General features: G+C 37.2%; 1 protein-coding gene across 2 annotated transcripts; it reads right to left on the reverse strand.

Annotated features, from left to right (window-relative positions):
• Window positions 1-344: 344 nt before the first annotated feature.
• Window positions 345-17637, reverse strand: LOC114240664 (uncharacterized). 2 transcript variants are annotated; one of them, XM_028171294.2, is made up of 7 exons: window positions 17355-17635; window positions 17130-17272; window positions 16319-16472; window positions 11798-12436; window positions 11313-11603; window positions 5313-5418; window positions 345-3926 (listed from the first exon to the last, which is right to left on the reverse strand). In XM_028171294.2, the coding sequence occupies exons 1-7, from the start codon at window positions 17401-17403 to the stop codon at window positions 3764-3766; spliced, it is 1545 nt and encodes a 514-aa protein (XP_028027095.2). In that variant the 5' UTR covers window positions 17404-17635; the 3' UTR covers window positions 345-3763. The 2 variants fall into 2 exon arrangements, with proteins under 2 accessions (XP_028027095.2, XP_089590533.1); XM_089734407.1 differs by lacking the exons at window positions 345-3926; window positions 5313-5418 and adding an exon at window positions 8492-10232 and having other exon boundaries at window positions 17355-17637.
• Window positions 17638-18314: the final 677 nt, after the last annotated feature.

The raw sequence follows: 18314 nt of genomic DNA on the forward strand, positions 1-18314 counted from the left end.
TGAAGCAGTAATGCGTTTCGGTTCGAAGGTTGGGGTAGCCGTTGTAATTATACTGAGACCTTAGAACTTATATCTCGAGGTGGGTGGCGCATTTACGTTGTAGATGTCTATGGGCTCCAGTAACTACTTAACATCAGGTGGGCTGTGAGTTCGTCCATCCAAGAAAAAGAAAAAAAAATTTATAGTACTATTATCATTGTTACTCCGTCTTAATGTAGATCCCCTCAAATCTCGCCCCAATGTAACTACTTTACCCTAAGACAGGACATGGGCTTATTCAACCAAAAACTAAATAAAAAAAGATTTCGTACCGAAAAAAGTTCAAGGACAAATAAAGTAAAGCATTGTTTAATAACATTTTATTACATTAACTTCTTTATACAACGAATACGCGTTCAAACTTTCAAGTCAGAAATGTAATACGATCAGATTAGGTACTTAGTCAATATTGAATAATAATAATTGTCATCAATTTTACATTATTTAATCTGAAAAACGGGTTTCTATTATTATTATTATTTTCTAATAAGCTTTCCATCACAAAGAAACGGTCGAATTCTATTTCAAGTCTATTTATTTCACAATTATATTTAGGGTTATAACCCGTTCTATTAATACATTTCTGACGAATAAACGTGATTATCAGCTGTTCCGCCACTATAACTAACATATCACAAATTACGATTAGTTATATATTTAAATATACATAGTCTATTTTGAACTATAAATTAAGATATTATTTCATGTACAGACTTCATCACGATTAGTAGATGAAGGTATAAACAATTACCAATTACACTATCTTGACTAGAGGACGTGCAGAAGAATTTTGGAAACGGCATCATTGATGTGTAAACATTGAAAAGGAAAAAATTAAGGCAACAAAGCAAAACCGCATTTAAGGCTAGTCAAATAAGGTAGACTCTTAATATTTCCCATTATAAACAAAATCATTGTACCGCGCCCAACTGCACATCATTCGTATGCTTAAAAACACGAGATAGTGTAATTGTTAACAATAAAATAACATAGCATATCAATAAATGTTATACCAAAATAAAATAACCCACTAACATCTATAATACACATACACATAAACTTTCATCAGTCTGTAGGAATATTAGTTTATCAACGATGTCGATTTGGTAAATCTTCTTTTTTTTTAAATCTATATAATTCAAAATATTAATACTTTTATCCTTGAACATCACACTATTATTTAAATACAAAGCTTTCTGATCATTCCCTTAATAGATATCAAAAGAAGAAGAAAAACAAATCTAATCATAACTGATTTTTTTTTTTTTTTTTTATTTATTAGCCGGATACAAAGTCCATTGGCACAATCTTAACTGACGCGGTTCTGTGTTGCCATTCATTAATTAGCTCCTCAATCAAATTTGGTTTCAAATGACAGAAGACATAAATTAATAAATTCTGCCAAATAGACTATTCTATAGTGTAATATTCTTTTTTTAACGTTGGCACTTCACTACTGTTTACAGGAAAACGCCAGCAATTCGATTCCCCTTAATTTTGCGATATTGAATCAACTCAAAATCTACCTTATATTAACAAATGCAATGTTAATTTTCTTTCAATATAATCGCACGTTTAAATACGGTAAGCCAAGTCTGATTATTCTCTATATATCGTTAAAGCACGTAAGCCGAATACATGAATGATTAGTGAAGTACCAACATTTGATGATCGCGAACTTCAAAATCAATAAGCAAATATTATAAACTATTTTTCGCGTACAAAAATATAATTTCCTCACATAGAAAAGAACATGATTAATTCATAAAATTCATATCGGCATTAGAAGCATAAAGTTCGTGATTTCATTCAATCATGATCAAGTTCATTGACCCGTGACTTCAAACTTATCAAATTGAACAATTTAAAATGTAATTGGTTTTAATGTATTATATTACATATCTGCGACCATTTGTCATGTCAATTCTAATCTACGTAACAGAATCTTTTCATGTTATTTCGATTAATGCAATTTTAAGTTTTTTTTTATTGCTTACGTGGGTGGACGAGCTCACAGTCCACCTGATGTCAAGTGGTTACTGGAGCCCTACTACATCTATAACGTAAATGCGCCACCCACCTTGAGATATAAGTTCTAAGGTCTCAAGTATAGTTACAAAAGATTAATTAATGTAATTAAATTTGTCACGGATTTCAAAACGCAAAAAAAAATGTCGTCGGAACTTCTCAGTATGTCGCGACTCCGATCCGGTGGTAGATACAGCGACGCAGTTCTCTTGTTAGGGCAAATGTTAGCAGTCTCTCAGGCTGAGCCTCGTGAGCTCGTCTACAAGTTCAATGAAGCTAGTGTAACCCATCAAAGTTGCTAGCAGTAGGTAGACAAAAAAAAATCAAGGACTTATGACGTTATAAGTTTATTACTTTAGTCTAATCCGCTGACCAGATACAAGGGCTTAAAAAAATGATTGCTTAATTTTTAGTTCAGTTTACAGCTAACCTATTAATTTACACACCCAGAGATCGAGACCAAAATTGTATTATTGGAAAAAATATTCCCCTTATGCTTCTCATGTCGAAAGTTTAAAAAATCATGTAGAGATGTAACAGTAATGTAACACATAAACAGTCTTGATATTCAATCAAAATGATATCATTCCATTAATTCAAACCATTTACCAATATGATTTCCTTTATAAATCACAGCCTTGACGATTGAAACGACATACCATAACGGCGCTATCAATCTCCTGCTATTTACAATTTCGATTAAACAACAAACCAAGAAGCAAAATTAAATGTTTTCTATAGCATACTGTTTCTCTTATTATTCGGTTCTCCGTGCAACGCTTCAACATCGTACGAAATTAACATTATTCAAAATTAACATTGTTAACTAAGATGATTTTTTTAAGTATTTCGTTCGTTTTTCGCGCGTCTTAGACATAATCAAAACCAATTTTCGATTTAATCTCTCGTTTCTTTTAATAATTTCATTTCGTCGGATTTTTTTTATTGCCCTTGTAGGCAGACAAGCATACGGCCCACCTGATGGTGAGTGGTTCCCGTCGGCCATGGACTTCAGCAATGCCAGGGGCAGAGCCAAGCCGCTGCCTACCACAAAAATACTATAATGCCAAACAAAAAATACGAGATTAAACCGATAAATTAGTTTTTTTCATTACATATTATTAAGAAATCTCGAAGTCAAAAGCATAAGGTCTGATTTCATTTTCTGTTATAATTAGCATTAGCTCTACGCTATATTGTTTATCAATTCTTTACACTTACGCTTCCAATGGACGAATGCATGCAATAGATTAAAACCCATTACAATAAGAAGTCTTCAATTCGAAAAGTTTTTTAATCACGCATATCCGACCTTTGGCCTGTCGCAAAACTAACGACAGATCAGTAAAAAAAATGGAACGTTCAATTTAACTTGACACATAGAGATACAGTTGTTGCCTCAAAATAAGTGTTCAAGAAACCTGGACATTTTTGAAGCAATTTTATGGGGTCATACTAATAACAATTCCTTATTAATCTATTATTTTAACAATAGTTTCATTACAATACGACCAAGATATAATCTGATTAAGTATTCAATGAAAAGAATTGAGAGATCCACGTATGTTTCGAGGGGAGGGGTAGGGGAGTTGGGAGGGGCGGGTGATTTCGTCAACCGTCTATTCCAAGATCTGTTAAAGCACTCATCTCGAGACGCCAACTGCACTTCTTCAATCTTACATCAAAACGGCAGGGTTTACGTCATGGAATCATATCTAGTGTCCGGTGTGAGCGGCTCCGCTTCGTCTCCACGTCCGAAGTGGAACGCGTCCCTGAAGCTGTCGCGAAGTCGTTCGCTGAACGTTTTATATTCCGGATTCTCCTGGCCGAAATCGAAATCTGCAACTTCTATCGTGTACCTGTAATATTAATAAAGATATGATAAAAAAAACGAAATCTATTCTACATTAATATATAAATCTAGTGTTTTTTACGGATGTTCCGTTATCACTACTGAACCGTGCATCCGATTGACTTGAAACTTGGTATCCATATAGAAAATACATGTACTTAATGGATAGGCTAATATTTCTATGAGTGTTGGACTCCCTACACCAGTTGCGGGGGCGTTAATGATGAGAATCTTTGTGGAGGTGAGAAATAACAATGTTAATTTTAAATGCCCAGCAAAGCGGACGGGTAGCTAGTACTTAATAAAATTAAAATTTACAACAGTACACCTTATTACAGCATTAATTTACCGTTCAACGTCCTCGCCGAACCCGTCGCTTGCGACGAAAGGCTCGACGAGTAAATTAACCCATAGACACAGCCCACCGAGTTTCCGGTGGTAGATTCTGCGAAGCACTGCCTTTGCTAGGGTCAGTGTTAGCAACACTCCCGGTTTGAGCCCCGTGAGCTCACCTACTCGCCAGGTTACGCTGACATAGCCTCTCAAGTCTATCAGCTTAGGTAAGTAAAAAAAGCAATGGTTTAAGCAATCAACGAAAAACCTACTAACACTCCTTCAAACATTAGCGTGTACTGAATGAAAACTTCATTGGCGCCATTGTGATTTGAAACTCAACGAATAAGCGACACTAAAAAGAGCCAAACGAGTACATACATATATAAGATTTTCGCCAGCGAGAGAGCGAAATAGAATACTTATAAGTTTCACTTCTACCGTGTTCGTATTGTGCATAAGAAATTGTATATACCCATTTATGCACGTAATAAAAATTAAGAATAAGAATTATTAGTTACTTCCATCTCGTGTCTCAAGGACTATGGTGACCTAAATAAAAAAAAGAAAGATGTGTGCTGTCGTGGGATACCGGATAGAAGTTCCTTATTTTAAAAATAATAATTTTAAATTCTATTCGTGGTATAAAGAAAATAAAACTGGAGGTTTCGCAACAACCCAAGGTCATACGGTAACGTGCGAGCTTATTGTGGTACACTTCATTCACTGTTGTTTGCATAAGAGTTAGTGTATTGCGCAAACGAACGCTCTGAGATCGTGGTCAATGAATGAAAAAAAATATGTTATTTTTGTACGTTATTACAAAGTTAAATCGTACACTACGTAATGCACACGCATTACTAATAAAAATCTTACGTTACGGATGTTTTTTCCCGGTTAGGGTACTCCTCCGCATCGTTCCATAAGGAAATTCGTTTCAAAAAATAAATGAATAAATACGCAGCAGTAAAACTTGAAATATTCCACAAGTATGAGATTAGTAAACTTGTTAATGTCAGTAATGTTTTTTAAAAATACAAATACCATGAAGGTTACATACCTTGATCTGTGTTGATAATATGCAATTCCGAACACTACGAGAATCACCGCAACGAGGCAGAAAAACACTGGCACTACGATCACAGATAACTGCGTGGGTACCGTAGCTGAAAACATTATTATTTCATTATAATCTATGGAACACATGTTTATTAAATATAGGAACAATATCGCACAAAAAAAATTAAACGATACTAGTTTTTAACGGGTTCGTACCGTATTATAATACATCACAATTAATGACAAGCTATTGCAAGGCCCATGGTAACGGTAGACTGCAATCTTCCTCTTCTTGAAAAAAGCTTCTACAGCTCTTTTCTTTTTGAGCCCCTTAAATAGTAGTTTGTACGCCAAAGTTTAAAACAGTTCGTAAATTGAAACCAGAACAAAAAATGCGTAATTACTGACATTAAGATCTATTATAAGGCCCACCATCGCGCCTGGAACAATGCTGCCAGTATGCAATTTATGACATACATGGAGCCACTTCAAATCAGGTAGGCCATGGGGACTATTTTCCTAACTAAAGCAATTCAATAAATAACTAAATAGGGGTATTCACGTATCGTTGCAATCCGTATCGCGGGTTTTCAAATTTGGAAGGTAAAACAAACTTCTAAATCTAACCTAACTAAGTCGTCGTAGCCTAAGGGATAAGACGTCTGGTGCATTTGTGTTGAGCGATGCACCGGTGTTCGAATCCCAGGCGGATACCAATTTTTGTAATGAAATACGTACTCAACAAATGTTCACGATTGACTTCCACCGCAAAATTATAATTTACGGTTTTTTATTTATTTATTTTTTATTGCCTTTGTAGGCAGACAAGCATACGGCCCACCTGATGGTGACTGGTTACCATCGCCCATGGACTTCAGCAATGCTAGAGGCAGCGCCAAGCCGCTGCCTACCGATGGGCCGTATGTTCGTCGTCTACAAGGGAAATAAAAAAAGCCTTCGCGTTATATCTCCAGTACTTTATCCATTGCAAAATGCAATATGGAAAGACGTTTTTATGTTTCTTTTAGTTCAACCGTTTTTTTGGCCTATGCATTTTATTATCATAAACATTTACATTAAAATTTACATTCTGATATACCAAAAAGAAAAAAAAAACATTTCTATTATTTTTTCCGTATTTTCATAATAAAAACCATAGTAAAAGACAATCAAACATTATTTATATTTAATATAGAAGATGATGCTTACCTCGAGTCGACGTCGAGGAAGGCAAAGTTGAATACTTATATCTAGTCTTGCCATAAATACTGAGACAAAGGAAAAAAAATGCTATTGAAAATAACATTTATTACTCTTACAGCTTAATACATAAATATAAAACAATTAAAAGTACAAAAAGCTTATTCGAAGTGGTATCCATTGGCTGCACTACAGTCCTTTAAACGTTGAGGCCAGTTATCAATAGAAGCACGCACTCTTTCCATGGGAAAAATTTTCACTGCCAATCGTGCGGATTGTTTTAGGCACTCCAAATTATCATGGCGTTTAGAGCAAGCTGTACTCTCTTAAAACTGACCATAAATCATAATCCAGCGGATTAAGATCGGGACTAAACGACGGCCAGTCTTCAGCTCTGATGAAGTCCGAAACGTTCGTTTCCAACCAAGACTGCGTAGACCGAGCTTTATGACCTGGCGCCGAGTCTTGCTGGAAGGACCATTCTTGATTATTGAACATGGTGTTGTTAAGGGGCTTCACTACCTTCTCAAGAAGGGTATCTTGATACACTTGTGCTGATGTTTTGATACTTTTTTCACAAAAGTATGGCTCAGTCACTCCTTCATAGCTAATACCCCACCAAACCATCACTGAAGTCGGATAGTGCCCACGTTGCACTCTGTCGACTAATTGGGAAGCTTCCTTAGAGCTTTGAGTATAAATACGGTCATTTTGTTTGTTAAAATGTTGCTCAATTGTAAAAAAATTCTCATCCGTAAACAAAATTTTTCTATGACCTTCCTTTGCGTACCGCTTCAGTAGTTGTTTCGATTTTACCACCCTATTCTCTTTTAAATTATCAGTTAAGAAATGACCAGTACGTTTCTTATAGGCCGCATGTCCTAGGTCATCTTTTAAAATACGCGACATGGTTCTAGGTGCTATCTTCATCTCCCGAGATAAAATCTTTTGCTTTCGGACAGGATTTCTTCGAATTCTTTCCCTTACTGCTTTGACCACCTTTTTCGTACGAACACTACGTGGACGGCCAAATATTTTTCTGTCACAAAAACAGGAGGTCTCATTGCACCTACTAATAGCCCGGTACCCAACATTTTACTAATACCAAGCGTATGGAGAGTTAAAAATTACATTTGGCTCCATACCTACTTTGTGTAATGCAATCACAGCGATTCGGTTCTTTTTATCACCCCACTCCATTTTAATATCGCAAAATATTGTACAATGTATTGGCGCCAAAATGAGAAAACTCAATGAGCAATCATATAAAAATGACAGATTCCCAATTCAAATGTAATATTTAGTTTATTTTTAATTGTAACAGTAAGACTAAGTATTTACTGGATCTTATAAAATCATATGATAAACAAGTTTAAAGTCACGTCAACACTTTCAACTAATATGTTAATCTTATGGACTTTTTGGCGGGAACGCGAGGAGTGAAGTTATGTGATTTGTTTTATTTTGTCTATTTAGTGTTTTTCCAGGTTCCAGTTTTAAATGTGTAATAATGGTGGTTTATTAACTGTTTAATATCTGTGAAAGTGCACAAATTTGGGAAAATGAAACAAAGCCGCTGGACGTAACTTCTCGGGATACTCCAAAAAGTCCACTGAAAAAATCTCAGTAAATGACCACCATTTTACTGAGATTACATATCATCCCATATCATCTCATTTAATTTGATCGCAGCTAATTAATGTCCCAAATTAATCATCTTCATTTCATGTCATTTCACTCCATAATATCATTTTTCATAAAAATAAGAATATAAATTAAAATAAGACATGACTTAAAGGTCTCAGTTACCAGGTCATAAAATCCCTTAAAAAAATGTTAATGTTATAAAGATCTGTATGTAATGTTGCAAAGATAAAAATATACAAACAATATGAAAAAAGGGTGCGTGTACTTATGTACGCGCGTAAGAAGTTATACTTTATTTTTATTAAATTTATTTCTTTTTTTTTTAAATATTAAATAATTAATAATAAATATTTAACGTTAATAATTTAATAATATTTAGTATGAATTATATTAAATAATAATTTTGTCATTTATATTACTAAATAATACATACGGATAGTTAACCTCAATTGTATTGGAGCACTTAGGAAGGTTGATGAGCAGTTTTTCACAAATATTTTCTAATGTTAATTAGTTCTGATTATAATTCAGACGCACATATAAAATTCGCACTTGTATAATGAAAACAAAATTAAAACACGTGTTTTAAATGTAGAAACTCAAAGCATGTGGATAAATATTATAAATAAAATACACAGTGAACAGAGGCGGCGTGCGTGCCAACATGCGCCACTAACAGAGTTTTGTTGGTAGCATTTTTTACGAGTGTGCATGCGCGAAAGTTCACCTGCGGCTATATTCAGACTCGCCAAGTTACGTCGGTCGTATTGTAATGAGCGATTTAGTGGGCAACTTCATTTCTGTTGATTTTGTGTCACGGTGCGCGCGCATCGTACAATTTCACTCTCATCAATTTTTCATAACGCGCCTAAAGAAATATAGCTTCAAAAATATATACACTAATGTGTGTTAATTGGTTAATTATCCGTAATTCAGGCTTCCGGAGCAACGAAACGACAGAATTTTTATCTAGAATTAATTAATGTACCGAAAACAGTTTTATATTATTGCGTTGATGGGTGAACTAGCTCAAGGATCACTTTCTGTAAACTAGTTAGAGTACGCGTCACTTAAAAAGAACGCTGGCGGTCAAGCTGCGCAGTAGGCTATTTATCGATGTATTTGGTGGTATGAGGTGCGGCGCGGGGCGGGCGGGTCACCTGCCGCATGCTTGCCGGTGTGCTATTGGTTCGTCAGTCGACCTTTGCTTTCCGCGCTAGATTCACGTTACGTTCGTTCTCAAAATACTATCGGGCACATAAGTTTTAATTACAAAATGGTTTTACATAGAAAAGTGAGAAAAATGATTTATGACGTATATTGTTTTATGAAGAAAGAGGCTGATAATAATGCAGTTGATAATTTGAAATAATGCATGAAACGGACCGCAGTGGCAACAAAATCATCCGAGTCTAATTTAATTTTTAGGGTTCCGTACCTCAATAGGAAAAAAACGGAACCCTTTGATCACTTTGTTGTCCGTCTGTCTGTCTATCTGTTCGTATTCAGATTAAACATTAAACGCAGAAATTAAACATGTTTTTAATTTTATTTCATAAAAATCTATCTAATATATTATTTTTAATGTACATACCTACCATGTACGATCTTCCCACCGTACAATTTTATTACAGTTAAGGATTGCCGACCACCAACAGTACCAGAACGTCATGCTTACTCGCGATGCGATCCGCTTTTTGCCGCGTGACAACAAATAATGTAATATGAAATTTAATTACAGTCAAGAGAGTGCATCACTAACTATCGTACAATTCACATCAAGAGAAATTATCATTTTTATAACTTTACCTAAACTTTAACTTTCATAAACTACTTTAACTTCAAACTTATGATATATTTCTACGCTCTCCTGTAACATGTAACTACATACAGCTACAAGAGTACAGAACTACTAAACTGTACATACCTATAACCAATATACGAAGTCGCGAGCGAAAGATTACTTCAAAAATAAAACAAAAGTACTTAGTATTTTCGTGCGCGAGTGTATCCATGCGCAAACACACCCCCTCCACTTTCTTCCAGCGTTCTTTTTACGTGACGCGCGCTCTACCTGGGTACACAGACATCACAAGGTTGTATGTTGATACACACCCGTGCGATCTTAAAATAAACCTTATCACAAATAAAATAAAAATGAAATTTTTGCAGGTGTAAATTTTCATTGCACGATGTTATTCCTTCATCGTGGAAGTTATTCGCATACATGTATTAACCCTTTTAGTGCTGAGCTTATTTTCATATATTTTGCAGAAATTGCCATAGAATATTTAAACAAAAAAGGTACTTTACTGGACTGCACATATTCTATGTCACATTTTCTATGAGAAAATTTCTGTAGTAGCTACGTGAGAAATGATCGCTTTTATCTTTAGGTATAACAAAGATAATAATGTAACAGTGCTACAATATAATGATCTACTCTTCCATTGCCCACATAGTGGTTACGGCTGTTAAAATACCGTCAAATATAACATACTTGTGTTATTTGTTATTAAGTAAATAATTAACTAATTGTAGCTTGTCATTAGTAAAATTAAATATCGTTTACTGTTCTATTTTATATCGTTTTGATGATTCATCGAAATAAAGTTTAAATGTTATCGCCAAAAAGATATAAAAACGTTTTAATCGTGTATTAAATTCGTCACAATTTGAAACTTCAAATGATTCTTTAAAATACTTTAGCACTTAACTGGTTGTCATTTTTTTTCTATCTGTGCAGATAGCCTTAAGGGGCTAATTTAGCTTCTCCTTGACGTGTAGATGAGCTCACGGGGCTCAAACCGGAGTGTTGCTAACACTGGCCCTAGCAAGAGCAGTGCTTCGCAGAATCTACCACCGGATCGGAAACGCAACCCACTGAGAAGATCCAGCGAGGAACTCAGTGGGCTGTGTCTATGTGTTGGTTGTAAGATTTAGTACCATCATCCTTACTAATTAAGATGCGGTCACGCGCCTTTCAATTAGGTATGACAAACACATTACGACGATACAACTAAAACTTTGACCTCATGTGTCGATTTCGAGGATCACTTAATAGTGGTTACTGGACACAACACGTAGACACAACCGGTGGATCGCGAGCTCGTTCCCCATCAAAAGTTACAATAATAAAAAAAAAAATTCTCACCTCGATAGATATTAACAGTCTCCCTAGAAACGATCTTCGTTATTTCATTCTCAATAATGATGACGACAGTGTGCTGGTCGCTGTCCGGGAAATAATGAATGAAACGGAAATCTGTCGCGTGTGTTGTTGTTGTCTTAGCACAAGTTTCGTTTCCGGTCACATTGTATTGTCCCACTTTGTACTGGACACAATAGTCAAATGGAGGCGATCCTGCGTACGTGACCTTAAGATCCAATAAATCTCCGTGCTGTAGCCAATTTCGGCCACTAATATTAACTGTTGTTATAGGCTCTGAAAATTTAAAAGCACTATTGTAATGTAAAAGTATTTTTGAACGAGATGAATACAATTGCGTGAAGAAATCACAATAATTTACGAAAATTATAGCCATTTGTTACATTTACACTAAATTTACATATTCGATCGCGACCTTTCCTAGGTCAAACAATAAGTCTTAAGCACTCTCTAATAGGAATAAGTCTCACCTCTAACACTGACTATTTGTTCAAATCGTCCGACTGTGTAATTTTCACCGACAGTAATCGTATTATTGCATTTGTATACTGCTGGCGTTTTCTTTGAAGTTCTGTTCGAAATACCTCTTTTTTTTATTTTATGAACTTCCGTAGAATTTTTAATTACAGTGGCCGGTGAAGGTTCTGTCGCTGCAGTGGATCCTTGTTTAATTGTCTTCGTGCTTAAAGTTTTCGGGCTCGTTGAAGACAGGGTCGTCGGAGGTTTGGGTGTCGTGGTAGTGGTTGTTGTTGTTGATGTTGTTGTTGATGTTGTGGTTGTTGTTGATGTTGTGGTTGTTGTTGATGTTGTCGTTGTAGTTGTAGTTGTAATAGGTGGTATTGGTTGATTATTAGCCACTACAATAGCCTCGATATGGTGACTGCTCATCACGTCACCGTAAGTGTAATTAAAAGAGAAATCTATTGTGTTATCATATAAGACACAATCTATAAACCAGTAGGTGTTAATCGTAGACGCGTTTTGCTTCAAAAAACTCATTTCCTTTTCTGGTAGCTTCACATAGTGGTACACTGGTTTATTGACAGCAACAAAAGTATTTGGCCTGTCTATATTGTTCTGATTCAGAACTAATTTACCATTTAGCGAATCTGAAATTAATATGTTTTAGTTAATATTGCATCATGATTTTAAACAAACTATCAAGTGTAAGAAACATCAAGTCGTCTTGGCCTAAAGAATAGGTAGTGTACTTGTATGAAGCGGTGAAACTTTGCCAGTTTTTTAATTCCACAACGTATACATTCTTATAACGAAGTAATGTATGACACATATTAATGAAAGACTTAGAAGACTAGACTAGACTAGACTCAGATGATGTTGGCGAATACAATGCCTGCAGGATTGATACCTAGTACCATAGTACACCTTGTTAGATAATTGACAGGGTTCTGACAATGGAGACGTGGCGGAGTAACCATACACCTAGATCATACACCAAACTGAACATTCAGTCTCCCAAAAAAAATCCTCAAGTGGTCAGTTTAATGATAAAAATTGAGATAGGTCTGGTCATCATAGTTCCCGGGATCTGGACGGGTCTCGCCTGCGAGGGAGATGCTGGACTTCCACCGGGCGCGTCCGTAGGTGGCGGATCACGGGATCCTCTGGGCGACATTCCCAGAGGTATCGTCCGATCTTTTTCGTTGCAAGGATTCGTTGCAAGCAACTGCAGGCACTATACACTTCCGTGCAGGTAGAAAACGCGGAGCTTCGTGCGGAGAGTGCTCGGGTGCGGGAGGAGATGGCCAGGATGCGTGTGGTCCTTGACGATGTCGTGGGATGCCAGGGCAGCTCGGCCTCTCCGCCACCCGTGCCCTCACCGCAGAAAGCAACGGATAAGGACCGCGAGATAGAGGAATTAAAGAGGTGTCTCGCGATAATGGAGGCCCGCACGTCTACAGTGGAACGCGCAAGGCCTCCACTGGCGCACGAGCGGCCTGTGCCCACACATGCGACAGCGACCGCGGTTGTACCAGCGCCCACGGGGGCTGCAGCAAAGGTGCGTATGGCACCCGCCACACGAACGGTGCGCAGCTCTCGTGCACCGGCCAAGCCCGCTGGACGACGAACGCCCGCCCAGCCCACGAGGCCCCAAGCCGCTGCTTCAACCCCGCTCCAGGCCGCTGCTTCTGCCCCGCCCCAGCCTGCCAAGGCGGGGCCTGGCAGAAGCCGCAAAAAGCGAGAGAGGGGCGTGAATGCCGCTGAGACGACGCAGATCCCCCAGCCCCGCCCATTACCTCCTGCTCCGTCCAACATGGATGAGACCTGGACCACGGTGCTGAGGCGGGGGCGAAGGAAGGCTGCAGCGCCAAGCAACCGAACCACCCCTGCGGTCGCCTCCCCTCAAGCAATGGGTCGAGCGACGACTGGGGGAGGGAAAAAAGGGCGCAAGGTGAAGAAACCGCGCGCCCAGGGTCGGCAGCGGTCGTATTAGAACTGCTGCCGGCTGGCAAGGAAAAAGGCCTACCTATGGGGAGGTGATGGCTCGGGCGCGCGGTAGCGTCGACGTTGACGCCATAGGCGTGGAAGGGGGACTCCGAGTCCGGCAGACGGCCAGCGGGGCTCGGCTGTTGGTATGTCCTAGTGCTGACTCCGGCGCGGCCGCAGACAAACTGGCAGCCCGGCTTCGCGAAATTCTGCCGGACCCGGAAGTGGTGCGCATAGATAGGCCTGTCAAGATGGCGGAAGTCAAAGTGACGGGCCTGGATGAATGTGCCACTAAGGAGGAAGTGGCCGCCGCTATTGCGTCGCAGGGCAACTGCGCCCTCGCACAAGTGAAAGTGGGGGAGCCTCGGAGTTTTTACTCTGGATCTTTCACTGTGTGAGCGCGTTGCCCTGTGCAGGCGGCCACTCTTTTGGCCACGCCTCCACAAGGTCGGTCCGCCGATTCGCCGGGGAGGCTGCGCGTGGGCTGGGTGATAGCCTATGTGCAGTTGCAGGAGGCACGTCCATGGCGATGCCTCCGGTGCTTTGGCACCGGGCACGGCCTCGCCAGGTGCCCATCGGCTGTGGATCGCAGCGGACTTTGCTTCCGTTGCGGTCAAGCTGGGCACAAGGCAGCCTCTTGCAGCGCCGCCACGCCACACTGCGTGGTCATCATAGTTGTGTAGGCTTTTGGTCATTGTATGGTCGGTCAAGCGAACGATTCATACAGACTAGAGACTAGACGTAGTAATAACAAACAGCTCAGACGATTAATATCATAACCTGATCCATTATATATTAGTCCAATAACGATGTTTCTATGATAAACTAGGTTTCTATGATAAGTGCCAACACATTGCCAGGGACAAACAGTAGATCCGACCATGAACTGTTAATCCTAAAGTTGAGCTTAAATCAATGATGGGTCTAAACTTTAAAAAAATGTGGTAAGTAAGAATACAGACATCATGGAAAAAGTGCCCTTGGCGAGCTATGGAACCAAACTAAGAACCTTATCGAGGGTACCGTTTTTTAAACCAACCACTTAATACACGATATAATTAACTTAATGGTATACGAAAACGGCAGTTCTGAGCGACAGAACTCACTTTTGCCTTGATTCAGAAGTTATTTCTGATAGAGAACCAATTACTTCCATAGATTACCTGCTCAAATCCTGGCAGAATAAAGATAACATTACAACACCTATATTTGTACAAATTGCGAGGAGTTTGAAGCCCACACTAACAAAGATGAATATCTAGAGAGACAGACCTAAAAGACATATACCAGATATGATATAATAATAAGTATATGTCAGATAGGTATATTAGTTTTAACTATAACTATGACTTTTAAAATCTGGAATATTAAAAACAGCATAGTAGAAACAAACCTAAATCAAATCTCTGAGGTTCATAAGATTTTATTGTCAGTTCTTTTTAAAGGAAGCGCAACAATTTTTTGTTTACTGCAGAACGTAAAAATTATTTGGAATATGATAGATATTCTGAAACCAAATCATTCAGGATCAGGATTTCTTGAAATGAAATTAATCTTTGGAAAATATGGAACTGATAACTTTCACACTGACACTGACAACAAAGTGGACTCACATATTTTTATTCCTCATCATAAACAAAATAAAAACTGTAGTACCTACTGATTAATTGTCTTTTTTTTGCCTACCTACTGCCATTAGGCTTTAGGGGCTATTCTGGATTCACTAGATGTGTAGGGGGCTCAAGGGACTCGAGAAAATTGATTGCCATGATACAACAAGCAAGCAAAGATTTCTACATATTTTCAATCAAGTTGAAATCTTATCTGTTCAAAAAAACTGCACCAGAACAAGCCATATTTGTAAAAGGTAAATAAATAAAGCACTTAATAAACTCAAAAAAATTTCAAGTAAAGTGTTTTAAATCGCACTACTCGATATTTAACAAGAATTCACTGTAGAATGGGCAAAGGGATTCTCTATTTTATTGAAGCATAATGGAGCATCCTGCATATAGTAGTCATTACTGGGCTCTTATCTAAAACATACATTGTTATTAGTATGCATGAATAATATTTTATTATCTTTAAGGCCAGTTGGGGATTTTGGTTGTAGATTATTATTTATCCTTCATCAGGGTTGATAGGTTAATAATGTAGGGTATTATAGGCTTTTTTTTTTTTATTGCTAGATGAGTGGACGAGCTCACAGCCCACCTGGTGTTAAGTGGTTACTGGAGCCCATACATTTACGACGTAAATGTGCCACCCACCTTGGGATATAAGTTCTAAGGTCTCAAGTATAGTTACAACGGCTGCCCCACCCTTCAAACCGGTGGTACCCACCCACGCGGACTCACAAGAGGTCCTACCACCAGTAAAGTGGTTTTGCTCCAAAGTGGTTATAATTTCTCTACTTAGGAATGAATTCATATTACATTACAGACTTGGTTGGAAATTATAATTATAAACTTTCTCTAAGCAGTCTAAGCCCCAATTTTAACCTAATTTAAAGACAATAAGCCTGAAATAATCTTAAAACGTACCTGTTAACTGAAATACAGTTTTACTTGTTGAAACTGGCCACCATATACCTAAGAAATTCTTCTCCAGGGAAATTTTAGTAACATATTGTCCAGCTTTATACAAATGACGTGGATATTCTACTATCCATGTACATGAGTTTTTCGCTTCGATAAACTGCAGTTGATAAAATATTAGTTCTTTTAGTTATATTTTTTTTAAAATAGGAATACAATACTGTTATGCCAACCACTGATAGCAGTAAATAGTAAACTAGAGAACACCATACAGAAAATGTTTTAGATTTCATCTATACTAATATTATAAAGAGGAAAGATTTGTTTGTTTGTTTGTTTCGAATAGGCTCCGAAACTACTGGACCGATTTGAAAAATTCTTTTTCCATTAGATGCCGACATTGTCCCTGATGAACATAGGCTACTTTTTTTTATTTTTTTTTTATTTTTTTTTTTTGGTTTCATGTGTGTTTTAATGTTTCCGAAGCGAAGCGAGGGCGGGTCGCTAGTCTTTAATAAAATCTCACAAGGTGCAGAAATGTTTGTTTACATGAGACAAATAGCTCTTTTAATTATTATTTTTTGTTATCAGTACTCATGTTATCCATAAACTAGAGCCCATTGACAGCTCAACATGAATGCCAACACCAACATTTGGATTTAAGACTCAACTTTATTGGAACAAAAGCTATACGGTCCTTCAAACCACAATACATTGTTGCTTCATGGCAAAAATAGGCAAAACTGTGGCATCAAATTTATTTAGTCACATAGTTTCTGGAACTTAATATTTATATGATATTTAAGTCGGTACTTACAGACTCACTATGTCGCAATTCATCAAAAAATGAATATTTAAGAGTTTCTTCGTTGTAATCTGATACAATTGCTCTAAAAGTAACGTTGGAGCCCAGCACAGCAGGTCCATTGTTTGTAATTGACAGTTTCAAAGCAGAAACAGCTAAAATATCATTATTATATATTAATAAAGCGATAAATCCCGGATTTATTAAGTAGTTCTGGTAAACGTGCAGAAAACTCACCTATGTCTAAGGTAAAAGTTAAAAAAAGGTAACAAACAAAGGGGGCCATTATGAAACGTTTGCAAATTCAGATTTATTACTTTATAAACTGAATAAAATAATCCAATTTTATTGTAATTAAAACAGTTACACTACACAAAATGCACATTTAATTTTCAAAACCAATTCGTCAATTGCTGCGCAAACAAAACGAAAAATATGAAAATTATGAATTAATTTTTATTTACAGATACAGACAGGACTCGGTGTTGCCGATGTTTTTTTGGTGTATTTTCTGTGCAACTTACTGTCATTTTATACACGGCCCTAAATCATAGACTTTTTAGGTTTCATACTTCAGTGCCCTAAATACACTAATGCGAGGTCATTTTAATAGGTAACATTTGACAATTCATCTAAATTCAACAACGTGAACTTGTAACGCCGGACATAAAATAATATATTTTTTCGTTTTGTTAAAACTGCACACTATTTTCAATTACCATTACATATTTAAAATATTATATAGTAATAATGACCGATAAGATTGTTACCAATTTATATAATTTTTATCTATAGTCGATAAGGCAGGAATTGATGTTAAAGTATGTACTTAATAGTTTTAAAAAAACGCCTTTAAAGAAAATTTAACTAAAAAATTAAAAATAAATAATAGTTTATAAAAACAAAAAAAAACGTTTTATATAAAATTCAACTAAAGCATAGAAAATTACTTTTAATAAATTTAAGATGAAAATAGTGTAAAAATATATATATATTATTTAAAAAAAAGCGTGTGGTATTTAGCCACTCAGCAAAAATTAAGAGAGCTTGGCTGGGAGGTGATAATGCATCCGCCGTATGGTCCTGACCTTGCACCTTTAGATTTCCACCTGTTTCAGTCTCTTCAGAATTCTTTAGGCAGTGTCAGATTAGCATCACGAGAGGACTACCAAAACCAATTGTCGCAGTATTTTGATC

This window comes from Bombyx mandarina, chromosome 17, assembly GCF_030267445.1.
Source record: "Bombyx mandarina strain Sakado chromosome 17, ASM3026744v2".
Taxonomy (NCBI): Eukaryota; Metazoa; Arthropoda; class Insecta; order Lepidoptera; family Bombycidae; genus Bombyx; species Bombyx mandarina.